Source organism: Papio anubis, chromosome 4 (genome assembly GCF_008728515.1).
Source record: "Papio anubis isolate 15944 chromosome 4, Panubis1.0, whole genome shotgun sequence".
NCBI lineage: Eukaryota > Metazoa > Chordata > Mammalia > Primates > Cercopithecidae > Papio > Papio anubis.
Window position 1 is genome coordinate 180,272,451 of NC_044979.1, and position 24,918 is coordinate 180,297,368.

The window sequence follows — 24,918 nt, forward strand, 5'->3', positions numbered from 1 at the left end:
ACATTTCCCATCAGAAACCATGGTGGCCAGAAGACAATAGAACAACATTTTAAAGTGCTTAAGGACAAGAAATGCCCACCCATAATTCTATATCCAGTGAAAGTGTTCCTCACGAATTAAGGAAAAATAAAGACATTCTCAAATGAAGAGAAACTAAGAACATTAGACCCCAGGAAACGTGCTCTAAAAGGAATCTGAGGCAGAAGGGAAATAATACCAGAGGGCAACTTGGAAATTTAGAAATGAAGAAAGAGCAACAGAAATGGTAAATATCTGGGTAAATAGAACAGATTACTTTCCTCCTCTTGTATTCTTTAAAATATGTTGAGAACAAAAATTATATCGTTGGTGGGGTTTTCAATGTACATAAACGCAAAATATGTGACAGCTACAGCAGAAAGCAATGGCGGCTGGAATTTCTACAGTTGTGACGTTTCTCTACGTTTTACTTGGAGTGGTAAAATACTAATTTTATTATAAGCAGACAATGAAGTGTTTCATATGTCTATTGTAATTCCCAGAGCAATCGCTGAAGCCCTATATAAAAAGAGGCCGGTAGAGGGAGGCCGGGCGTGGTGGCTCATGCCTGTAATCCCAGCACTTTGGGAGGCTGAGGCGGGTGGATCATGAGGTCAGGAGTTCGAGACCATCCTGGCTAACACAGTGAAACCCTGTCTCTACTAAAAATACAACAACAACAACAAAAATAAGTAAAAATTAATAAATAAGTGCAAATAAATAAGTAAAAAAAATAAGTAAACATAAATAAGTAAAAATAAATAAGTAAAAAAAAAAAGGTGCCAGTAGTCCCAGCTACTCTGAAGGCTGAGGCAGGAGAATGGTGTGAACCCGGGAGGCGGAGCTTACAGTGAGCCGAGATGGCACCACTGCACCCCATCCTGGGCGACAGAGTGAGACTCCATCTCAAAATATAATAAATAAATAAATAAATGAAAAGAGGCTGGTGGAGGGAGTGGAGGGGAGGGGTAGGGACTCTGGGGCTTCCCAGAGCCGTGACCTTGCTGTGGGAGGACCAGGCCTCCATTCTGGGGACTCAGCACTCCTCTCACTGTCACCCATCTGATGTGCCTATCGCACAAGGCTGGAAGTCAGAGGCCGTGCACGTTCTTCTTTGTGGAGACAAGGGAGTAATTGGTGCATTTACTGTAAAAATATCAGGTGTGGCTGCACGGAGTGAAAATCACAGGCTCCAAGGAGCAGGGAGGCCTGCTGCCCTGCCCTCTTGCTTTGATGAGGAAATGGCGACCGCAGAAGGAAGCGTAGCAGCACCGGCACCCATGGGGCCACACCGGGCTGCTTCCCAGGGCCCTGCCAGCTGAGCGACTGCAGGAGAGGGTGGATGCTGATCCCAAGCTAGGAATGAGGAGTCCAGCCCTAAGGGCCGAGGGAATCAGGTGGGTGAAACTAGCCACATGTCCGGGTACAACTGCTCAGGGTTTCTCATCTGCTCAACCACTGAACGAGGTTCTGAAGCCGGGTGTGAGTGAGCAGAACTGGAGCAGGATTCTGAGAACAACCTTTTCCCTCGAGTCAGCCCAGAAATTCCATTTGCAGTCGCTTTCACTTACATCTTCCAGAAAACCACCTGATGTCATCAGGGGTTGGTTGAGCCGTTCCCTTTGCTGGCCTGGCAGAGCTGCGTGCTCTGAGGCTGCCAACCCTGCACTCCAGAACAGTCCATTGAGTTCAGGAGACAAGCACGTCAGCCATGACACAGGGTGGATGAGAGGGACCCCCAGTGTCCACGCGTGGAGGCAGCGGGGGCAGCCGGCAAGCACAGGCGGGGAAGGAGATTCAGAACCTGAGGGTTGCTCTCTTGCCCTCCCACCCTGGACGCTGGCCTGGGCCCCCAGCTTCCCTTCACCCAGCTTCCATCCCCATAACACGTAGCCCCAGAGCTTGGGAAGGAGGTCTCTCTGTGACAGGTGGGATTCTGGAAGTTTCCACGGAGGAGACCCCATAGGAGCAGGGTTTGAAGGTTAAGAAAGATGCTAAGGATGGAGAGGGCCAGTGGGGAGGGTGGTTCCAGGCTCACTTCACAGAGGTGCTAGGGGAGCTGCAGTATTTTGACAACACCGAGGGAAGAGAGTCAGGTCAGTGGAGTTCGTAACTGAGATGATGAGAATGGGGTCTACACCAGCCGCGAAGACCCCTGGGGTCTGGCCCCAGCAGATGTCCAAGTGGCAGAAAGCGCCTTCCTGCCTGGAGAGCACCCCCTTGAGGACCCTGGGCACCACTGGGCCGCAGCTGCTCCCTCCCAGTCACTCACCACACTTCTCTCTCCCGCCCACCCTCCAACCTGTCTGCAAATTCCCCTGCAACCCAACTCTGGTCTCCTCCCAACCCTGCCCCCACGTAGGCCTATTTTTTCTTTTTCACTTCTTCCCCCCAGTGACTTCCTTCTACAGTGTTGATTCAGCTCCCTTTGCAGGCGAGTGAGGCCCTTTGCAGGCGGGGGCGGGGGCGGGGAGAGGGCTGCAGGCAGTGCTGGCGGAGGGGAGGAGGTGACACACACTCCCTGGAGGCGAGTGGGGAGGGCATGGGGCAGGAAATAGAGTTGGGTGCCCCAGGTGGGGTGCTCCAACGAGCTCTTTCTCACAGGATCCTCCACAGATTCATACAAACAAGCTGACAACCAGGGCTGGTCTCAGGCCACCCGTCTGGGTTCATTGCAGAAATGGAGATCTGCCCTGGGCAGCCAGGTGAGTGTAGGAAGGAGGCAGGGGTGCGAGAAGCTGGGGGCAGCCTCCATCCCCCTGTGGCCTGGGTGGGCCTGTGCTCCCCCTGATGCAGCTTCCCACGCTGGGAGCACAGTTCCTCCCTCCTCTGCCTTCCTCTGCGTGGGGTGGCTCCTCCTTGAGAAAGGGAGATGAGGATGTGGCATTCTTGCTTCCCTGACTCACCCAAAGGAAGATTTCACAGCCCCTGGCAAGGGCTGCCAGACAGGCTCACCTGTCATCCCCTGCCCAGGGACAGACTGACTGAAGTAGCCTTGGCACAGGGGTTATGCTGGGGGGAGGAGTTATGCTGGGGAGGAGTTATGCTGGGGGGGGAGTTATGCTGGGGGGGGAGTTATGCTGGGGAGTACTATGCTGGGTGCACAGAGAGTTATGCTGGGACTGAGGGGAATTATACTAGAGAGTTATACTATAGAGGGAGATTATACTTTGTGGGGGATTATGCTGCCCAGGGGGTTATGCTGGGGAGTTATGCTGGGGGGTTATGCTGGGGCGGGGGAGTTATGCTGCTGGGGCAGGGGATTCTATGCTGCGGGGGAGTTATGTGGGGGGAAGTTATGCTCAGGGAGAGTTATACTGGAGGTGGGAGTTATGCAGAGGGTATGCTGGGAGGTCTCCTAGAGGAGGGTCTCTATGAAAGGGAGGGTCTCTGAGGGGTCTCTAAAGAGAGGGGTCTGGGGCAGGGGATTATCTAGAGAGGAGTTATGCTCACTAGAGGGAGGTCTCTGGGGCAGGGGGAGGTCTCTGGGAGGGATGCTGGGGAGGTGCTCTAAGAGGGTCTCTGGGGAGTTATGCCTAGAGGGGAGGGATTATACTAGAGGAGTTAGCTGCAGGGGAGGTGTGCTGGGGAATTTATGCTGGGGGAGTGTCTGGAGGTGGCATGCAGGCAGGGGCTATGCTGGGGAAGGTGCTGGGGTGGTGTGGGAGGTGTCTGGGAGGGGTCCTGTGCTGGGGACAGAAAGTTACCTTGCACCAAAGGAGGGTATATGAGGTGAGAATTCTGTGCTGGGGCAGAATTCCAGGAGGGTCTTCCAGAGCCCCTGGGCCGGAAGAATACCATTCCAAGGGTGAAAGCAGTGTGGCAGTGAACTCTGGGAAAACCAGGGAAAACTTCTGGGATAAAATCGCTGGCTACAGTGACAGCTGATTACAGAGCAAAAGCACCAAGCCGATTGAAAGCAGCTCGAATGCGGTGGGGCAATGGGAGGTAATGCCATCATCTACCAAAACAAGGTCTGCCACCTTCACAGACCACTAAACCTCATTCCTCCACCCACCTCCCCATCCCATGAAGGCTGGCTGACCAGAGAGCAGGGCTCCCGAGGGTCAGGTTGGGTCAGCTCGGGTGGGTGCCCTTTACCCTAACCAAGGCTCTGCCCCGGACTGGGGGGTCCACTTGCCCTCAAAGCATGCCACTCTTCTTTCTGATACTTGACATTTTTCCTTTCCTGTTCAATTCATGGTTTCCGCCCAAATGGAGCCACGAGAGGACGTCTTTGGGGATGTATCTCCTAGAAAAGTCTGGGCAGTCTTCATTACCCTGGATTCCTGTGACTTGGTTTCCATGGGGGCTTTCTAAGCTCAGGGACCCCAAGCCTCCATCAAATCTAATGACCCGCCCTGTCTCTGAACACATCTGTGTTGTTCCTGAGCCCCTTACCAACCCCCTCCGCAACCCCGCCCACACATTTCCCATCCTGAAGGGTCCAGCCCTTAGGCCAGCCCATGGGTTCCCTTCACCCCTGCTTTGTCCCTACCTGGTGGGGAGCTGTCCCTTCTGGGCCCTAGTGTGGCACCTCACACACGAATGTGTCCTGTGGGTGGTATCTGGGGCCTCCCCCTGCAGTGAGGGGGATGACCAATGCACAGAGCTCACTGGGCCTGGGTATGGGCTTGGGTGGCACAGAACACAGAGAAAGTGCTCCGTAAAGGTGAGCTGCGATGTCCCCGCTAGGGCGGAGGTGGGCAAGCTCTTCCCTGGGGGAGGAAGAGCTCTCAATCCAGAGGGATCTGACCAGAAAGGTTCACCCCCCTCCACCCAGGAAGCCCCTGCAGACAGTATGTGTTTTACGCTTCGCTGGCCAAATGGTCTCTGCCACGACTGCTCAGCTCTGCCATTGTGGCTGCAGAGTGGCCATAGACCTTCTGAAAGTGAATGAGTATGACTGTTTTCCAATAAAACTTCATTGACAAAATCGGGTGGAGGGCCAGCCTAAGGGCCCAAGTTTGTAGGTCTCTATTCTAGACCAGTGATTCTCTGGAGAGGAATGAGGCATGGGGAGTGGAGACAGTGTGTGGGAGAAGGGGTGGGACACAGGCACATGGGAATGGTGTGGACATGGAGGACAGTGGAGGCAGGGAAGAGCCAGAGAACCTAAACACTGATGCTGGACCCTGGGTGACCCTAGGTCTCCCCACAGCCTCCTCTCTTAGCCTCTCCCTCCAGTTTCAAAACGACTCCTCCTCTGAGGGGACTCAGGCTCCCCACCCGGCTCCCCAGTTCCCACCGGAAACCCCGAGTGGGTGTTCCAGCCTCTGCCCCACCAGGCCCCGCTGGAAGGCAGCACCACCAGGCAGGGACCTTTCCTCCCTGCCCCTCCCTCCTCCAGTTCTGGGTCCTGGCCCAGAGATGACCTCTCAACCCAGAGGGACCTGACCAGAAAGGTCCGGCCCCTTCCACCGAGGAAGTCCCTGCGGGCTGGAGGGCAGCCCTCCCTCCTCCCCCCTCCCTCCCCTGTGAGTTTTTCTTTCTGATAGAAACAGCAGCAATTCTTTCCACTGGGCCCCAGGGGCCGAGCTGGCCTCTCACACACAGAGGAGCTGGGCAGGCAGGTGGCCCGCATGGCTGGGCCCCACCGAGCTGGCCTCTCACACACACAGGAGCTGGGCAGGCAGGTGGCCCGCATGGCTGGGCCCCACCGAGCTGGCCTCTCACACACACAGGAGCTGGGCAGGCAGGTGGCCCTGGCTGGAGCCCCACCGAGCTGGCCTCTCACACACACAGGAGCTGGGCGAGGCAGGTGGCCCGCATGGCTGGAGCCCCACCGAGGCTGGCCTCTCACACCACAGGAGCTGGGCGAGGCAGGGTGGCCCACATGGCTGGGCCCCCACCGAGCTGGCCTCTCACACCTAGAGGAGCTGGGCAGGCCAGAGTGGCCTGCATGGCTGTGAACCCCAAGCCACAGGTTTGGCCGGCTACTAGGCAGGGGACTGCACAGCTGGGTCCAGTTCCTGAAAGAAATTTTCCATTTGAAGAGAATGGGGCGACAGGTCTGCCTCCCAAGGATGAGCAGACAAAGGGTTGGGACTGCAGAGCTTGGGTACATGGAGTGGCAGTGGGGACCGGGGCCCAGAGGTTGCTGAGTGAGGGAAGGCATACGGGCAGCGAGGCTGGTGAAAGTGGCAGGGGCAGAGAGCAGGGTATGGGAACATGCCCATCGAGGCTGGTGAATGTGGCACCGCAGGGGTGGGGAGGGAGAACATGCCCATCGAGGCTGGTGAATGTGGCACCGCAGGGGCGGGGAGGGGGAACATGCCCAGCGAGGCTGGTGAATGTGGCACCGCAGGGGCGGGGTGGGCGGATGCAATGATGAGCATTTCCTCCCTGGGGCCAGCAGAGCAGGAGTGAGGCTGAGTGGGTCTATTACGCGGATTTGGGTGGGACCCCATGCAGTCACACGTGGGGGACGCAAGGCTGACAGCCTTGCCTGACCCTTTCACACTTTAGCCACAGCAATGCCAAGCCCAGAAAGGCTGCAAGTTCCCAGGGAGAACAGAGGCCCCCGGAAGGGGTGGCCGGCTGGGCTTCCCTGCAGTCCCCACAAGACAGGATCCAGGAGATTTTAACGTGTTAACTTGTTTTCTGACTTTGCCAAATTGCTTATGGTAGCCATGCATTAATTTTATAATCAGAAAAGCATGTTATTATAAATCAAGTTAAATGGCTCCAAAATAAAAGCACCCAGACCCCAGAAGCCTGCCTCTCTCTAGCTGGAGAGAGGGACGAAGTGTAAGGAAAAGGAACGGAAAGCTGAAAGGACCCCCGGGCTCTGGAATCCGACCCAATGGTGATGCCGCCAGGGCTATCAGGAAGCGGCTCCGTGCTGGGCGCAGCCGGTCTCCCACCCACCCCAGCACAGCGCTTGCTGAAATCTAGACTTGGCAACCTCAGCCCCCAGCCGCTTCCTCCCGCCCCTCCCCCGCCCTCACCACTTCCTCTCAATGGTCCCTGGGGATTACAGCACGATTATTTTTATCGCAAGAGTTTCCCAATGCGGGAACTCCACAGCCCCAAAGAGTTTGCATCTGAGCTTCCTGCAGCATCCTGGGGCACGGACAGGCGGAACCGGGCCGTCTGCCGTCCCTACGCACAGAGGCGCACAGGTGGGGTCCGGCCTCGCCGTCCCAGTTCTCGGTAACCGTTCTCGGAAATCCATTATGGGAATGTGCGGGTTCTGGAGATGCTCAGACCGCGAACAGTACTGCAGGAACCCAAACGATCATTTTTAACCCCAGACATCCCTGAACCAAAGCCAAAGTCTACAATCACTGGGGCAGAAGCCGCCCGAAACCAGCTGTCCCCTCCCGGCCTAGGCGCGCCAGGTCCCCGCCCGGCCGGGGCGATCCTTTGGTCGGACGGTGAGGTTGGGAGTCAACCGCACCCAAGTGCCACCGCGTCCACCCGGTGCAAGCGACCCCCGACGCCCGACGGGCAGCCGCTCACCTTCTCCTGGCCCTGGGCTTCAGGAAAACTGCCCGGAGGTGGCCGGGGTCTCAGGCCTGGCAGAGGCTGGGCGGTGGGCTTCGCGCCTGCTTCAGTCTCCCAATCCGTGGCCCGGGGGATGGAGCCCGCTGCCTGCAGAGGCTGCGGCAGGTCCCAGCCCAGTGCACTGGAGCGTGGCGCCTCCTTCCCTGAAGTGCCCCCGGGCACGAGGGTGAGTCTCCAAGGAGGAAGCCGCCTCCCCTCCCCCGCTGCCCGGAGCTGCTCGGAGCCTCCCCCGCCGCGGACACCGTGATCCTTCCCCCACCCTGACCCCGACCCCGACCCCGGCCGTATTCCGTTGCATTTGCTCCCTGCCAGCTCCGGGGCCACCACTGAGCAAGTGCTGTGAGTAGGCGCTTCCTGGAGCTTTTCCTGTGGGTCCTCAGAAAAACCCCATGGCGTCCCCATTGTAGACACGGGGAAACTGAGGCTCAGAAAGACCAGAGCTTGCCTAAAACCTGCGGCCCGAGGCGGGCAGGGTTTCCACGCTCCGAGCCTGGCCGCTCCCTGGGGCGCGCGAAGGGAGCTTTCCTTCCCGGGGAAAGGCCGGGGCCAGAGACCCGCACGCAGACCCGTCGGGGGTTGCGGGGCGAGAGTGGGCTGGGGAGGACCGGGAGGGCGTCTGGGGCCGGGTCCTCCAGGCTGGGGGCCGCGAGCTCCGGGAAGGCAGTCCTGGCCTGTGGATGGGGACACGCGTGGGACCCGGCTGGGCGGCCTCGGAAGGCGTCCATGCTGCGGGAGCCGAAGGAGCGGCCGTGCGGGCGCCAGCGCCGTGGGTGGAGGTCGCGCCCTTCCTAAGGGGCAGCCGGTGCGTTTGGTACCCGGGAGCAGAGGCCGCGCCTCCCCGGGGTCTCACTGGGTCTCCCGGGCGCGGAGTCTGAGGCCCCGGCTCCGCAGAAACCAGGGGCGGCCGCGGGGAAGCAGCGCCCTCAGGCGACTCGAGAAAGGGTCTGAGGAGCCCCAAGAAGGACCTCGCGCATCCCCGCTGGGCTCCGACCGTCTGCGTTCGGTGCGGGACGGCCCAGGCCGCCAGGACCCCCACCCACAGCTCAGTCTGCGGGCGCGACCCAGAGGCCAGCAGCAGAGGACGGGGCCGGGTTCAGGGGAGGACAGAGAGGGAGGGGAGGGCGCTCAGGGGAGGTCAAGACCACCGCTAGCCTTTCAGGGTCATGGCCTGGCCCCCCATCCCAGGGGAAGCGAGTGGGGCTCTGTGAGCAGAGGGGCCCGGGTAGAGAAGGTGCTGACAGCCAGGGGCGAGGCAGGAGCCCAGGTGGGGACTTGGGGGTGGCTGAAGGGACCCTTGGGCTGCAGGGATAGGGAGGGGAGCTAGGAGTGTGGCTTGGGCAGGTGCTGGGGGACCGTGGGCGCTCTTTATTCTGAAAAGGAATGTGCTGCCCAAGTCCCCAGGGACCTAGAAATCCATTTCAAGATTTTCAGGAGTTTCAGGTGGAGACAAAAGGCCAGGCCCAGGTGAAAATGTGGCAGTGACAGAGTGTGGGGAAAGAACCAGGAGAGAGGAGGTCCCCGAGGCAGATGATGGGACAGAGAGGGGGCCAGGATTTTTAAAAGGCATCTGAGATGCGTTTGGCAGCCTCAGTGTTGTTGTTCTTTCAAGGAGAAAGTGTGGGCAGAAGCCAGCTCTAAAGCCCAGGCTGCCCAGCCTGCACTGGCGGAGCTGAGGGAAGGAAGGCCGGGCCGGGCAGAGCCTTCCCTCCCTGTCGCGGAGGTGAGCATGGGAGATCTGGAAGGAGGCAGATGTGCCGGCAAAGTTGAGCCACCCGGACACTAGGGCCTCCAGGTGCGCCTTTGAGCCTGGAATCTTTGCCAGGTCATGGCTCCCTGCTACAGAGCACTGGACATGGGCCATGTGCTGGCACTTGGCAGTTGCATGACTGACACCGCAATGCCTCACAGGTGACAACTGCCTTCTGGAGGCCTGGCTGGCTGACACTTTGCATGGCTCCTGGAGAAGAGGGATTGAGTGGAGTCCACGGGTCATGGCCATGTCCTGGGTGTCGCCTCTGAGGCAGGGCCAGGCTGAGGCGAGGAGGGGCTAGAGACAGGCTCCTGCCAGTTCAGCCTCTAACCGCTGGTCTTCATGCCTAGGAACCCACTGGAGGTTTGTGAAACCACAGGTGGCTGAGTCCTGCCATAGGGGTCTCTCACTCAGCAGGTCTGGGTGGGGCCCGAGACTGTAACCCACGCAGGGTCCCAGGTGAGGCGGATGTGGCCTGGCGCTGTGTGACTCTGGACCTAGTCCTCCAGCTCAGGCCAGAGCCCAGAGCCTGGGCTTGAGTCAGAGCTGTGACACAGGCAGGCCACTCACCATTACATCTTCCTAGCTCAGAATATGCAGGCAGCCAGGGTTGTTATCCACATTCCTCCTCCATGTTCTTCTTTTTGAGAACTTTCACCAGGTATGTCAGGAGCTGGACTCCACCAGGGAGGCTCAAGTGGAAAGCCCTCACTCATCCTTGTCCTCCAGGATACAGGAAAACCTGTGGTTATAATTCCAGTGACAAGAGCGAGCATGTGAGATGTAGCAAGTCTCACTGTTCAACTGGAGAAATCAGAGACAGCTTCCTGGAGGCGGTGATACCTGGACAGGCTTCTCCACAGGTGGGAAGCGAGTGAGAGGAGCCAAGTGGGATAGACCCATCACGAAGGGGAACAGCGTGTGCAGAACCCACAACCACCCCCACCCTAGGCCCAGAGCTCAGGAAGAGAGCCCGGCCTCTCAGGGGTGACTGCATAGTTCCCTGCTAGATCCTAGGTCTTGCTCTTGGGCAGCTCTGCTGAGACCTCTACGCCTGTCCCAGGCTGCACCAAGGTTTTCTGACTATTGACCCTTGACTCTGAGTTAGGAGTTGCTGTATTTTTACTAAGGGATGGAGGGACACAGCCCCCAACCCCCAGGGAACTGGGCTGGCTCTCCCATGGCTCAGCCCACAGCCCCAGCCCCAGCCCCAGGGATATCCAGAGGATCAGAAAACTCCCTCTCTCCTTTAAAGCAGCTATTGGCAGAGTCCGTGGAGCTCTTGGGGGCCGGGAGACAGGCAGGGAGCCCACCTGGCAGGCAGGGGCCCATGGGGGAGGGTTGATCTTTGATCTTCCTCTGATGGCCTAACAGGAACTGTGAGCACCCAGCCGCTCTCTGGGACGTCTCGGGGCAGGGAAAGGGCTGAAACTGATGCAGCCACGGCAGCATCCCCTCTCGTGGAAGTGGTCCTGAAACAGAGATGTGGTCGGGGGGCAAGCTGAAAGCCATTTCTGAATGACGCCTCCTACTGACCTAGGGCCAGCACACACCACTCCGGGGACAGAGAGGAGAGAGCAGGAGACAGTCCAGGGCAGAGGCAGGCTCGGAGTCCATGGAGAGCCTCCCTGGGGCAACCCCTGCATCTGCAGGGTCCAAGCCCAGCACTGGCTCTGCAAGGATCCGGCCACTCATACTGTGCCCCTCCAGCATGGGGCATCTGTGGGTCTCCCTGAAGGTGGGCACCTGGACGGCCTTCCTGAGGGGTCCGAGCATCCCTGCAGGCGTCAGTGATTCCCTCTGTCCCTTTCACCACTGGCCATGGCTGGGGCAAAGCAGCACCGTGTGCTTTGGTTCTGGACAGCTGAGGTACCACGAGGCCCAGCATGTCTGCAGGGGCCTCTCCTAGCCCCCTCTCTGCGTGCTGAGGCTTCACCTGTTGATCAGAAAGAGGCAACAGAATCCAGAATGAGAATGCAACGTGTCACCTACCAGCCCCAGCCCCTGGGGTTAGAGTGTGGACTCGGAGCTTCTGTCCAGCAGAGGCCCCTGATGTTCAGCTGCACCGGGACAGCCGGGCAGGGTGTCACGTGCAAGGTCAGCTGCAAGGCTGGGGCTGGGGTTTGTAATCGCTGTCATCTCTTGGCCCGCAGGGTTCTCGCACATGCCGCTTTGGTCCTGATGCGCAGGACCCAGGTCTCTCATGAGACCAGTGTTTCCCCCATGAGGCCTGGAGAGGAGGCTTCTGGCCACTCCTGGGTACAACAGGAAGGGAGCAGCAGGCCTGAGCATTTTATATACACCAACTGCCAAACATTTCACCATGAATTTCTTGACTTCTCTCTTTGGAAAGCTTCTGTTTGCATGTATTAGGCAATGCGCATGCCACCATGTCAGCTACAGCAGGAGACAGGGTACAAGCCACATGGGAACTGATGGAGCCACAGCCACATCCAGTGTCCTCTGCAGCCGCTATGGAGTGCCAGGGGGAGTGAGGGGCAAACAGTAAGATCTTTATGATGTGAGAGAAGCCAGGTGTGGATCAGGGAAGTTGGTTTAATTGGTATGAAGAACAGGATCACTGTAAAATATTTTCTCATAGATAAAACTCTCTTTGTATAAAAGTCTCTAGAATGGCGACAGGAAACCCGTAATCATGATTTCAAGTGAGCAGGGAACTAGGGTCTGGGGTCAGGGGAGGAAGGGAAACTGTTCACTGTAAACAGCTTTTAGGACGTTTCCATTGGGATCGAAGGGTGGCTGACTCTGTGACTTTGACGTGAGAATCACTTCTACCTCAGGCACTTGAAAGACGGCACTGGCAAGAGCATCATTGAATCTCTCCTTTTCCTCCTAAAGACAGGAGATAAAAATGCCCATGTGAAAGATGCCTTCCCGGCCAGGTGCAGTGGCTCACGCCTGTAATCCCAGCACTTTGGGAGACCGAGGTGGGTGGATCATGAGGTCAGGAGTTCAAGACCAGCCTGACCAATATGGTGAAACCCTGTCTCTACTAAAAATACAAAAATTAGCCGAGCGCAGTGGCAGGTGCCTGTAATCTCAGCTACTGAGATTCTCCTGAGGCATGAGAATCGCTTGAACCTGGGCAGCAGAGGTTGCAGTGAGCCGAGATTGCGTCACTGCACTCAAGCCTGGGTGACAGAGTGAGACTGTCTTTAAAAAAAAAAAAAAGAAAAGAAAAGAAAAGAAAAGAAAAGAAAGATGCCTTTCCCGTACCGGGCAAAGAAATATTCCTTTACAGGGAAGCACATCATAGCCGACAGAATTCTGTACAGACATTGAAGTAATTAAAGTAATTCCTGTTGTTCTTAAGCCTCCCCACATGGTTTACTTTTCCACAACTGCCTCTTTGTTCAACCTCCTGCAAAAACACACAGGTTTCGTCGCTTCTCTGGGTCTTTGCTTCCTTAGGAGGGTTCTGTGTCACATGAAGGCGACATTAAATTTGTATACATTTCTCCTGTTAATCCATCTGATTTCAACTTAGTTCCCAGGCCCAGCCAGGACCCTAAGAGGAGGAAGTGGATATTTCCCTCCCCTACAGTATCATACACATGTTGCTTTTTTTAAAAAGAAAATCTGGGGCCAGATGCAGTGGCTCACGCCTGTCATCTCAGCATTTTGGGAGGCTGAAGTGGGAGGACTGCTTGAGCCCAGGAGTTTAAGACCAGCCTGGGCAACACAGGGAGATTGTCTCTGCAAAAAATAATAATAATAATAATAAGTAAATAAATAAATAAATTAGGTGTGGTGGCACATGCCTGTGTTCCCAGCTATTCAGGAGGCTGAGGTGGGAGGATCACTTGAGCCCAGGAGGTCACTGTTAGTGAGCTATGATTGCACCACTGTTCCAGCCTGGGCAATAGAGTGAGACCCTGTCTCTTAAAAATTTTTTTAAAATTAATTAGTTACCTGATTAACACAGTTCTTTACTGGTGAGGGATTCTCTACTGTGGTCCTTCCGCAGCGCCACCCCATACATGAATGGCTTCTTTTGAAGCTTCCACCTTTGTACAGGTGAGTCTTTGTCTCTGTCTTACCCTGCTTTGTGCTGCTATAACAGAATACCACAGACTAGGTAATTTATATAATGAACAGAAATGTATTGGCTCATGGTTCTGGAGACTGGGAAGTCCAAGACTGAAGGGCTGGCAACTGGCAAGGGCCTTCTTGCTGTGTCATCCCCTGGTGGAACAGCAAAGAGAGGGCAAGAGCGTGCCAAAAGGGGGACAGACTAGTCCTTTTATAAAAAATACTTTAATAACAAACCCAGTCCCATGATAACAACATTAACCCATTCCTGACGGTAGAGTCCTCGTGGCCTAATCACCTCTTAAAGGTGCTACATCTTAATACTGGTATGACGGCAATTAAATTTCAACATGAGTTTCAGAGGGGACCGGCATTCAAACCATAGCAGTCTCAAATACTGGGCTGGCCGTGGAAGAGGAGGCTGATCTTTAAATCACATAGATTTTTTCTTTTTTTTTTTTTTTGAGACAGAGTTTTGCTCTTGTTGCCCAGGCTAGAGTGCAATGGTGCAATCTCAGGTCACCGCAATCTCCGCCTTCTGGGTTCAAGTGACTCTCCTGCCTCAGCCTCCGAGTAGCTGGGATTACAGGCATGCGCCACCACACCTGGCTAATTTTGCATTTTTAATACAGACAGGGTTTCTCCACATTGGTCAGGCTGGTCTCAGACTCCCGACCTCAGGTGATCCGCCCGCCTCGGCCTCCCAAAGTGCTGGGATTACAGGCGTGAGCCACCATGCCTGGCCAGAATGTTCTTTAAAAACAGGGACAATCCCATGAAGTAAACTCACATTGGAATAGTTAATAGGTAAAGTGATCCAGGTGGCTAAAACAATAGACATTCGCTGGCATCCAAAGTACATAAAGATGAGTACTTTGAGATCGCGCCACTGCACTCCAGCCCGGGCGACAGAGTGAGACTGTCTCACAAAAAAAAAAAAAAAAAAAAAAAAGGGATGAGCACTTTCACCTCGAGAGTTGCTGGGCCCAGATGCTGAAGGCACCCTGATGGAACTCTAAAGACACCAGCCTCTGGAGTTTTCATCTCTGGAGTCTTCACAGAAAACAGCATTCCTAGGTAGACTGGCTGTGAACACATCCAGTTGGAGGGTAAAAAGAACGACTTGTGAATGCTCCATAGGTCTTCGAATATGTTAGCAGACACGACTTCAAGCCAGTTGCACAGCCTTGAATATATCCTAGTCTATCACCTTGGGCTGCGAGTGGCTTGTGCAGTCATCTGTCCATCTCTCAGTTGGGCGAGAAACTTGAGGTCCTTTCTGAGAGGTGGCCCTGGCTCTGCCTGGGACCCGCTACTCTTCTTCAAAGTGCATTTTGTATGGGTGGATTTTCACTGTGGGTCCTGGGCAGGCAAGTGCTGGTGCCCAGTGTTGGGGAGCAGGGTAGAGGTGTGGCCACTACCTGGCTGGGCCCGGACTTGGCAGCCTTCCTTCATGGCCCCCAACCATAGCCAGTTCCATAGTTTGTTCCTGATGTGTCAGCTTTGTGTCCCCGTGAGAACAATGGACTCCTTGAGGACAGGCATTACATCTTCAGGTCTCTTCCCTAATGCACCCCACGGCGCCCAGCATAGACAGCAGGGGGTGCAAGCAGTCAGACGAGGACTAAATTGAATAGTAAAAATAAATTTAAATTTATTTTTTAATAATTTTAAATATAAATATTAAATTATTTTTATATTAATATATAATTAAAATATAATATATTAATATATAATTAAATTAAATTTATAAATAACTAAAAATAAAAATAAATTTAGTAAAAATAAACAAATTGAAAAGTAAAAAATAAATTGACATGAAGTAAAGGTCAATCAAAATGGACTAGCTTGGCCAGGCGCAGTGTGGCTCATGCTCTCAATCCCAGCGCTTTAGGGGCCGAGGAGGGAGGATCGCTGAAGTCCAGGAGTTCAAGACCAGTCTGAACTACACAGCAAGATCCTGGCTCTAGCAAAACATTAATAAAAATTAGTCGGGCGTGGCCGTGCCCACCGGTGGTCCCACCTTCTCGAGACGCTGAGGCGGGAGGATCGCTCGAGTCTTGGCGGTCGAGGCTGCAGTGAGTCGATTTCGCGCCATTGCGCTCCAGCCTGGGCGACAGCGGGAGACTCCTTCTCAAACACAGAATTTTAAAAAGGCCAGCTCGACTGCCGCGGGGGTCGCGTCCTCTCCATCCCCAACCACGGACCCACCCCCCTGGGTACCCCACGATCTAGACAGAAACTCACTGTTTCTAGTGCTCCGCGCCATCCCCGTCCTCAGAGCGCTGCAACCCTACACCCCCGACCCTGCGCCCGCCCGAGCTGCTTCCGGGTACTTCCGGCGCCCGCGCGGATCCCGGCAGCCGCCGCTCCTGTTTCCGTCGGACGGCGAGAGCGCAGGACCAGCTTCCGGAAGGCGCTCCGCGCGTTCCCCGATCTCTGCGGGGAAGATGGGGAAAGTGAGGGGGCTGCGCGCTAGAGTGCACCAGGCTGCCGTGAGGCCCAAGGGGGAGGCCGCCCCCGGCCCCGCGCCCCCTGCTCCGGAGGCGGCCCCTCCGCCGGCCTCGGCCGCGGGGAAGGTGAGTAGGGGAGGCGCAGGCCGGTGGCCGCCGCGTGGGTCCGAGGGCGGGTGAGGTGCGGGGCTTCGCCTCCGGCAGGGATCCGCGACCCAGGCCCACCCTCGGGCCCTGCGGGCGTTTGCTGCGCGACAGACGCGACCTTCTTGCTTCGCGAAGCGTCGCGACTTCCGAGGCTCCGCTCTGCGCTGCAGTCCTGGGCACACGGCTTCGCGCCGCTCCCGGGGCGGGGAGAGAGCCGGGACCCTCCCGCTGCGGTCCAGGGTTGCCACGCCGACCCCAGAGGTTCCTGAATCGCACTGAGCTCCTAGCAAAGGAAAGGACGTTCCCAGGGTTAGAGAAGGACGGAGAGCAGACTCAAGAGAGACCCCGTTCCGTTTAGCAGTCAGCTGCCTGTTTCCCCATCCCACTCAGCCCTAGGCAAGCACGAATCTACCTTCTGTCTTTGTTCCAGACACTGCACGTGAAAGGAATTACTGCTTTCAGGATTTTTTTTCTTAACTTTTGCCTTAAATATTTTGACCGATGTGTCTTGGTGTAGATCTCTTTGTATTTATTTTGCGTGGAGTTTACTGAGCTTCTTGCATGTGTACGTTAATGTTTTTCATTACATTGACAAGTTTTCAACCATTATTTCCTTGAGAATTTTTTCTGCCCTTTTCTGTCACTCCTCTCAGATACTTCCATTATAAATACGTACGTCGTGCTTGATGGTGTCCCACAGTGCTCTAAGGCGCTGTTCATTCAGTTTTTCTCTTTTGTTCAGATGGCATAATCTCTCTCTTAATTCAAGTTTACATGTTCTCCCAACCCAGAGCTACTTTTGAACCCCTCCAGTGAAATTTTTCATTTTTTTTTGACCCCAGAATTTACTTTATTTCTCTCCTCCTGTTTCTCCTCCTTTTAAAAATAGTTTCTCTTTACTGATGTTTTCTTTTTGATGTGAGAATGTCATTATACCTTCTTTTAGTTCTTTAGACAATGGTCTCTTTTAGTGCTTGGAAATATTTATAATGGCTACTCTGAATTGTTTACATGTGGGCTCCTCAAAGCAGTTTCTGTTGCCTGGCTCATGCTTTCCTAGTTCTTTGAATGTATCACTTTTTGTGGAAAATTGGGCGTTTTGGATAGTCTTGTAGCAACCAGGGATTAGTGTTTGCTTGATTACTTTGTTATTGATCTGGCACTGAGCTATGTGACCTCTCTCCTTGTCCCCTTCCAGCTGTGTGTAGCCTCTGATGTGCCCCCTTGTTGTTGTTGTTGTTGTTGTTTTTCTCCTTCCTCTGTTTATCTTTTAACCTGGCTACTTGGATCTGCTTAAGCTCCTTACTGGTCAGCAATTGTTCTTAACACCTCCTTGGCCAGTGGGTTTTTGCCCTTTACCACTGGATACCTCTGGCTTGGAGGGGCTGTCAGGTTCAGCGTGTTCGTATTTTTGACCTCCCTTCTGCCCTCAGAGAGGCACAGCCAAGGCCTGGTAGCTTACAGAGTCCCTCTGCTCACTCCTGGGAGGGCGCATCGGTGAACACGCGCACAGCCTCCAGACTGCCAGGGATGCGACTTCCTGGGAGTTGTTCCTGGGTCAGAGGGGCTTACTGTCTACCCAGGAGTCTTGGGCACCCTGCCCTCTGCACCCGTCACCACCCAGAGCTCCTTCCTGGTCAACAACACCCTCAGGCGTGAGGGCCCTCACACGAGCTGCAGACAAAGTGAGTCCCGTCTGGCAGAGCTGTGGAGTTCTTTTTGCAGTCCACCTCTCCTGGGCAGGAGCTCCATGTCCGGACACCAGAGATGGGGCAGGAGCAGCTTCAGCTTCTCAGGTGACATCTCTCTCTACTAGCAGGAGAGGGGTGTGCCCCTAGTCGTCTTGGCTCGTTCAAACCTGTGCCGTGCTGGTGGCTGAGGTGGGGCTGATCGGGACCCAGTGTTCTGATGTCCCTGCCTGGGGTGGAAATTAGAAAATAGAATTATCAGGCCGGGCGCGGTGGCTCACGCCTGTAATCCCTGCACTTTGGGAGGCCGAGGCGGGCGGATCACGAGGTCAGGAGATCGAGACCATCCTGGCTAACACGGTGAAACCCCGTCTCTACTAAAATACAAAAAATTAGCGGGGCGCGGTGGCGGGCGCCTGTAGTCCCAGCTACTCGGGAGGCTGAGGCAGGAGAATGGCGCGAACCCGGGAGACGGAGCTTGCAGTGAGCCGAGATGGTGCCACTGCACTCCAGCCTGGGCGACAGAGTGAAGACTCCGCCTCAAAAAAAAAAAAAAGAAAATAGAATTATCAGACAGAAGCTAAAAAACAAGTGTGTCTGAAAATGTGGAAGACATAATTCAGGAATCATAGAAAGGAACAAAGAGCCGTTCAAAAGACTTGGCAAATTTGAAGATAAAAGCAACAGATAGAACTTGTATATATGGAAAATACAGTCATTGAACTTGCATATGGAATAGACAGGTAAAAAGGATTTGTAGTGTCTAATCAGACAATGACATTGTAATCTTTGAAAGACGTTCAAATGATGTAACAGCGTTTTTTATATTAAGCTCCAGAAATATGCATTCATGAGGTATAAAGTGCCACCATGGAGAATGTCCCGGGTACGGTGGGAAAAGCAGTCGTATGCCATATACCAGCGTACATTCATGATCTGGAAGGCTGCACGCTCCAACCCTTGTCCCCACCTGGGCCTTGTTTGCCTGTGAGGCCTCAGCCTACCTGTGCTGCCTCAGCCACCTGCCCACCCATTTGAAGGCTGCCCTGGTCTCCAGCACTGTTGCCCTTCGAGTCTGATATTTTCCCATGTACCAACTTTTCTGTCCCTGCCACGTGACCCCCCAAGACCAGGGGTTTTTCCCTCAGGTGCTGTGAGTGAGGGCGCCTGGGAGCTGCAGTCCAGCCTGGCACCTCTTGGTGCCCTAGCTGCCTTCTGCCTCACTTGCACCCTGTCTCCTCTGTAATGTGAGGGAGGCCACATTTTACCTCTACCTTCAGGGTTTTCAGGTTGGGCCTGAGATTTAGACTCACGTAAAACAGGTAAACAGGAGAAAAGCATACACATTCGTCGAAGTTTTATGTGACATGGGAGCCTTATAAGGAAATGAAGACAAGGAAGTGGGAGACCTTTGTGCTTCTGTGAGAGGGTGAGAGGTTGAATGGAGGTGGTTGTGGAAAACTAAACCACGCGGGGAGGCAGGCTGCAGGACGGGAGGGGTTGTGTTCACCAGGTATGTCTGTACAGAGTGCTTTTGGCTCCTCTCATCCGTCCCTGATGATAAGAATGTCGCTTTCCTTCTGGTGTAGGAGGGCATCTTCCACATGGGGATTTTATTTTCTTTCAGGAAAAACAGGGAGGGGGTTAATGCGCCCTCTTGGTACCTGCTATATTTTTAAGTGCCTTTAGCTCAAAATAATTCTTTTGCCAAAGTGACATGTTTTGGGGTGGCGTATTCTGACGCCCTTCAGAAACCTCTGTTGAGGTCGATGCTGCCTTCCCTGCCAAGTTCAGTGAGGCCTGCACGTGAATGGGCCAGGCAGCACGGGGGTCAGGGACTGGGGGTTCTGTCTTCTCACAGTGTGGTTGACAGCTGACTTGGAGGAGCTGAAATCTTCATGTAGGGATGAGTGTGGCTCAGAAACAGACCTGGCAGAGAGGCCGCTGAGATGACTGGTTCTGATGGGGTGTGGTCATTCTGAGCTGAAGGGGCTGGCAGGCTAGGAGCTGCCTATCCTTCATCTGCTCAGCTGCAGGTTTCTTCTGCGACACAGGAGGATGTTGCAGAAAGAGTAAGACGAAACGGTTGGGCAAGAAATTTGGTTCTTGAGATACTGGTCCTGACTCCTGAAGCCCATCTGGTGATTTCAGGCAGGGAGCAGGTGGGCCTGGGAGCTGTGGGTCTGCCCTGGAGCTCTGGGGCTGGAGGCTCGTGCTCTGGGAGGTGAGGGCTGTTTTCCCCAGGTCCTCCCAGGCAGAGAAGCTGGGGAATCTGGGTTCTTGTCCTCCGTCTTCTCCTCACCTTTAACTTCCCTCTGAAACCACAAAGCAAGTCTCACACCGTTTTTTTCCTTCCTTTTTTGTTGGGGACATTAGGACTGGGCATTCATCAACACCAACATCTTTGCCAGGACCAAGATAGACCCCAGTGCCTTGGTGCAGAAGCTGGAGCTGGACGTGAGGAGTGTCGCTTCCGTCAGGAGAGGTGAGCAGTCTTGAGTGCGTGGGTTGCCATGCTGATGCCCAGCAGATCTGGGATCACTCACTCACACACCCGAGGTCTCAGCAGCTTTCCAGCTAACCTGTACCTGACAATGTCCTTGAGCAAGGGATGCCCCTGGCTGTTTGTTGGGGCGATTCCCCAGAGTAGATTGCAGCGGTGGTTTTGCCCCTGGGCTGCATGTTGTCCCCCCAGCTACGCAGGGACTGCCCTGCATCCTGGCAGCAGCGCTAAAGCCACAGGAACTTGGGCTTCTTTGGTGACCAACAGGGTTTGAACTCTTTTCTCCGTGTGTGCTGATTCTCATGGTCTGTCTCTATGTTTGGGGCAGTTTTGATCCCTTTTCTTAAACAAGTGCTTTATGTGTTGCAGAGGTTAGCTGTTTATCATTTTGTACAAATAACTCGTTAGGGTTTAGATCCTGAAGCCCAAGTGGGGTCCTGTCAGTTTCATCAGAGCCACGTGCAGCCCTTCCCTGTCTCCTGATTATACTCCTTGCAGCCCTGCAGCACACACGTCAGCCTGGCCAGGGAGAGGCCCAGGAATTCGCACTCACTCCACTGTCTGGAGCTTAGCAGGGAATGCAGTCCCCTGCACCTCCTACTGAGCCTGAGGTGTTCTAGAGAGTTCCAGGCCTCCATGCTCAACGCCAGAAGTGTTGACTTTCTGGCTGGAGGATGGTGACACAGTGTCACTCCCAGGGATAAATCCAGGAAAGAGCTTCCTTCACTCATCTAAGGGAGTCCATGAGGGCCACAAGGAATACTTTTTACATCCTGACAGCCTCAGAGAGCCATGGGTTGGGGAGGGAGAGGGCCTGGCTGTGGGTGCAGAGCTCAACTTTTTACATCTTGACAGCCTCAGAGAGCCACGGGTTGGGGAGGGAGAGGGCCTGGCTGTGGGTGCAGAGCTGGGGACACCAGTGTGACAGTGAAGACTGCACTTGACTTCACAGTCTGCAGAGCTGGGAGTGCCAGGACAGGGCACGAGCCAGGTCTGGGGCCTGTAGGCAGCCCCTTGAGAGCGTGGCTCTGGGCCTCTGCTCCTCACCGCCTGGTAGCCTCTGGCTGCACACTTGATCACTCTGGGCCTGGGTTTTGCATCTGTCAAAGGTGGTAACAATATTTATCTGCTAAGTTCTGGCAGTTTTGAGGTTGAGATGAGTTAGTTGGTGTGAAACGTTTAAAACAGTGCAGTGAAGGCCGTGGAGGTGTCCGCTCCGCATCTGTTGAATGAGGCTGGTCTGGCGGCAAGGCTGGGGATGAGTGGGTTTTGCAGCTGCCCAGAGGTGGCCAGCCTTAATTCCTTGGGCGCGTCATGTGATTGTGGTTGCTCTCTGACCCTTAGCTCCATTGTCCACAAAGCGGCGACAGACATAGCTCATGGGTGCTGAGGGCTTCACTGTGCCTCTAGAAAGATCCAGGTACATTTAGCCAGTGCTGGTTTCCTGCGCCTTCTCTCCGAGGAGGACCTGGTGAGGTGACCAGGCCAGGTAACTCCAGAGAGAAGCTGTGCCTTCCAGCCAGAAGCCTCGATGTTGTGGGTGGTCCGCCCGAGCTGTGCGCTCCCTGATTGCCGACGAGGCCACTGAGGCTGTCCCCAAGGGGAGGGGAGTCATGGGTCTCACTGACCTGGCTCTGGCCTGAGCTTCTCAGAGAAAGCTTCTCTTTCACACAGCAACTTCTTTCCTCTGCCTTTTCTTGGCCCTCTCCCTTCAACCCCTGTGACTCATCTGGTCCCCAAGGCCACCTGCTGCACTGACCCTCACGTCCCCTCTTCCCCTCCTAATTGAGGGAGGCGTCACGCTCACGACCCCTCTTGCCTACCAGGGAAACTCCTCGTTAGCAGCATCTGGCCTCGCAGTGTTCTTGGGCTGAGGTCACGCCCAGCAGTCCTGTGGCCTCTCCTTTGAGCCACCCTGGATCTTCTGGTTTTGTTTGTTTGTTTGTTTGTTTGGAGACGGAGTTTTGCTCTGTCACCAGGCTGGAGTGCAGTGGCGTGATCTTGGCTCACTGCAACCTCTGCCTCCTGGGTTCAAGTGATTCCCCTGCCTCAGCCTCCCGAGTAGCTGGGACTACAGGCACATGCCACCACGCCCAGCTGATTTTTGTATTTTTAGTATAGATGGGGTTGCACCACGTTGGCCGGGATGATCTCGATCTCTTGACCTCGTGATCTGCCCGCCTTGGCCTCTAGGTGCTGGGATTACAGGCATGAGCCACCACGCCTGGCCAGGTCTTTGTTTTCTGTAAGCTCAAACCTCATTAATTTAGAGTAACTGGTGGGAGAGGGTAGAAGCTTGAACTTTATGGTGTCAAAGATTGATTTCAAATTTCAGAACCACCTTACGCGAGTAGAGCATAGAAATGTTTTCTTGAAGTAATTGAACCATAAGTTGAAAAAATTTGAAGATTCTGTTGATTGCGAGTTCATTGGGTAATTAATTTTTTTCTTAATTCATATACCCTTATTTGTGCATAAAAACCTTAAAGCTTGTGCCGACCGGACTGTAGCGTGGCCCGTTCTGGTGCTCCCCAGCCCTGAGCTTGTGCCGACTGTAGCGTGGCCCATTCTGCGCTCCCCAGCCCTGAGCTCGTGCTGTTTGGACTGTAGCTTGGTCCATGCTGGCGCTTCCTGCTTGTGTGCAGTGTCTCCCATAGCTCTCCTGGAGGGGCACAAGGATGGGAATTATTTGAGCTGTGTGGCAGGGTCAGGGTTTTGGGTGTTGGGGCCTTGACCTGGGGATGCACTTAGTGGCTCTGGCCAGGAGCCGGTGGTTTCGTGCACTGCCCATGGCTGTGATTTCTGCCTCGGTGCCCCAGGGGGATTCAGGAGAAGGTGCTCCAAAATGGTCCCTTGGAGGTTGTCCTTGAGGTGCATTCCAGGTGGTCATCCTGTGGAAGGGGGTGTTCTGAGCTCATCGCCGCGGGCCCCCATCACAGCCTTCCTGGAGCGAGGCCTCTGGCCAGCCATCTTTGTGGCTCTCGGCCCAGGGTTCTGATGCATGTTCTTTCCACCGCCTGCTGTGGATTCTCTGCCCTGAAGAGTCCTGGGCTGGATGAAGGGGACCATTGGACCTCATAGAGGGCTCAGACGGAGGGACAAGCCTCCACTTCCTCTGGGATGTGAAGCACCAGCTTGGCAGGGTGGCAGGGGTGCCTGGCCCCAGCCCCTTTTCTTCGGGCTTCCGAGGTATCTAGGCGCCTCACTGGGCTCCTTTGCATCTTGGCTGCTCCTCACCATGTTCCTCCCTCTCTCCAGGATCAGTTCTGTTTTTTTGGTGTGGTCTCCTCAGCTCCTCATTGGCTGGTGCCCTGGGTCCCTACCGCCCCGCCCACCCCACCCCGGGCTTGTGCTGGGCCCAGGGCAGGCCCATGTCGTACAGATACTGCATCCTGTGGCTTGGCCGCCTCCCCTCGGTGACCCGCCTGGCTATGGAGGTGAGGTGGTGGCCTGTGGGTGCCTGTCTGTCTGGATTAGTGCAACACCAACTTCCCAAGATGTGTCTCATCGTCCTTGCCCTGGCCTGAGTCGGAAATAGCACTGCATGCCGCATCTCTGGCCAAGGAGCCGGGTGGCCCAGGGGAGGGGTCTAGGCTGTGGCCCATCACTCGGTGGACATCCATGTGCCCACCTGCGTCCCTCCTCTATGTTTTTTTGAAATTGGGATCCCAGCTTGCCCGGAAGCCATATCTGCCCCCAGTTCCCTTCCTATGCCCTGGGGCCTGCCTTACCATTACAGGTGGGCCCTGCATCCTGGGAGGGACCCTCTGAGCTCTGCAGCCTCCTGCCATGAGAGGAGGAGGGCATGGGTGCAAGGCTGAGGCTGGCCCCCAGAGTCCCCTCCCGCCCCAGCTCTCTTAAGACCTTCTGCACCTCCCCAGCAGGACTCCGCTTTGCCTGTGGGCCGGGTTGTGCATGCAGGGGCTTTGTGGCAGCCCGTGGACCCCATATCGAGGCTACAGCTCCTCCGTGTCTGCTTTGGGGGTGGCGAGGGAGCTGTGGCAGAGCTGGGGTGAGCACCCATCTCCTGAGCCTCCCCCTACACAGTGCCACCTGCTGTGCGTGCTGTGCAGCCCGCTCTAGCTGGCGCAGTGAGCTTGTGCAACACCAGAGCCTGGCAACCGGCCGGGTGTCCAGTGGTGGCTGCATCCTCCAGCCTTGGGCATGGCGCCAATCCTTGGCATCAGGCAGTCCGGGGAGCTGGTTGTGCAGCCTTGGACACAGTGCCAATCCTTGGCATCAGGTGGTCCGGGAGAGCTGGTCATGCAGCATCATGTGGTCCAGGGAGCTTGTCGTGGAGCATGCTTAGAATTGGATTTCTAGTTCTGTGTTCCTTCATACCAGAAAATGAACCCACCTGTTTTCAGACGGGCACTCGGGACTCAAGCCCAGAGACACAGGCAGGGTGGGGCGAGGCCTGGTGTGGACTCAGAGCCAGGTGGGGCTGGGGGCCCCTGGAGCAGAGGGTGGAGGGAGGCCTGTCACCATTGCTGGAGAGGGAGCTCAAAGCACGGTGGACGGCTTGGGGGCGTGGGGGCCGTGAGAGGCGCCGGTGGGGTTACAGGATTTTGGAGGTGTTGCTTTTCTGGCCAGATACCTGTGGCCGGTGGCACCTTTGCTCGAGTTTTGCCCAGGGCCGCTGGGCTCGTTTCACCCACTTGGCCTGGCAGGCTGTGCTAAGCTCGTGCTACTGGCCTGGATCCCATGGCTCCAAGGGAGACTGGAGTCGGGCGTGGAGTGGCAAAGGGTGTGTGTGAGCAAGCATAGGGTCCGGCCGTTGCAGGCCAGCGCCAGTAC

The 24,918-nt window shown here is 55.4% G+C and overlaps 2 protein-coding genes and 1 pseudogene across 4 annotated transcripts in view; 1 reads left to right on the top strand and 2 right to left on the bottom strand.

Annotated features, from left to right (window-relative positions):
- Positions 1-7,653, bottom strand: part of ITGB2 (integrin subunit beta 2) — a 47,359-nt gene extending 39,706 nt beyond the window's left edge. The window contains exon 1 of the mRNA XM_009202119.4: positions 7,483-7,653. The gene's annotated coding sequence lies outside the window, so the exon portion shown is untranslated. The remainder of the gene's footprint in view (positions 1-7,482) is intronic.
- FAM207A (family with sequence similarity 207 member A) overlaps positions 2,534-24,918 on the top strand; it is a 51,013-nt gene continuing 28,628 nt past the window's right edge. Inside the window, exons 1-3 of one of the 2 annotated variants that reach the window (XM_021935418.2) lie at positions 2,534-2,723; positions 15,612-15,909; positions 19,995-20,103. In XM_021935418.2, coding sequence (XP_021791110.2) covers positions 15,781-15,909; positions 19,995-20,103 — 238 coding nt within the window. In that variant the 5' untranslated portion in view covers positions 2,534-2,723; positions 15,612-15,780. The remainder of the gene's footprint in view (positions 2,724-15,611; positions 15,910-19,994; positions 20,104-24,918) is intronic. The other variant, XM_017956384.3, reaches the window with a different exon arrangement.
- Positions 8,940-13,842, bottom strand: LOC101014592 (annotated as a pseudogene). Its single transcript, XR_002520780.2, has 3 exons — positions 13,211-13,842; positions 11,270-11,532; positions 8,940-10,749 (listed from the first exon to the last, which is right to left on the bottom strand). The product of XR_002520780.2 is annotated as an uncharacterized protein encoded by LINC01547-like (transcript).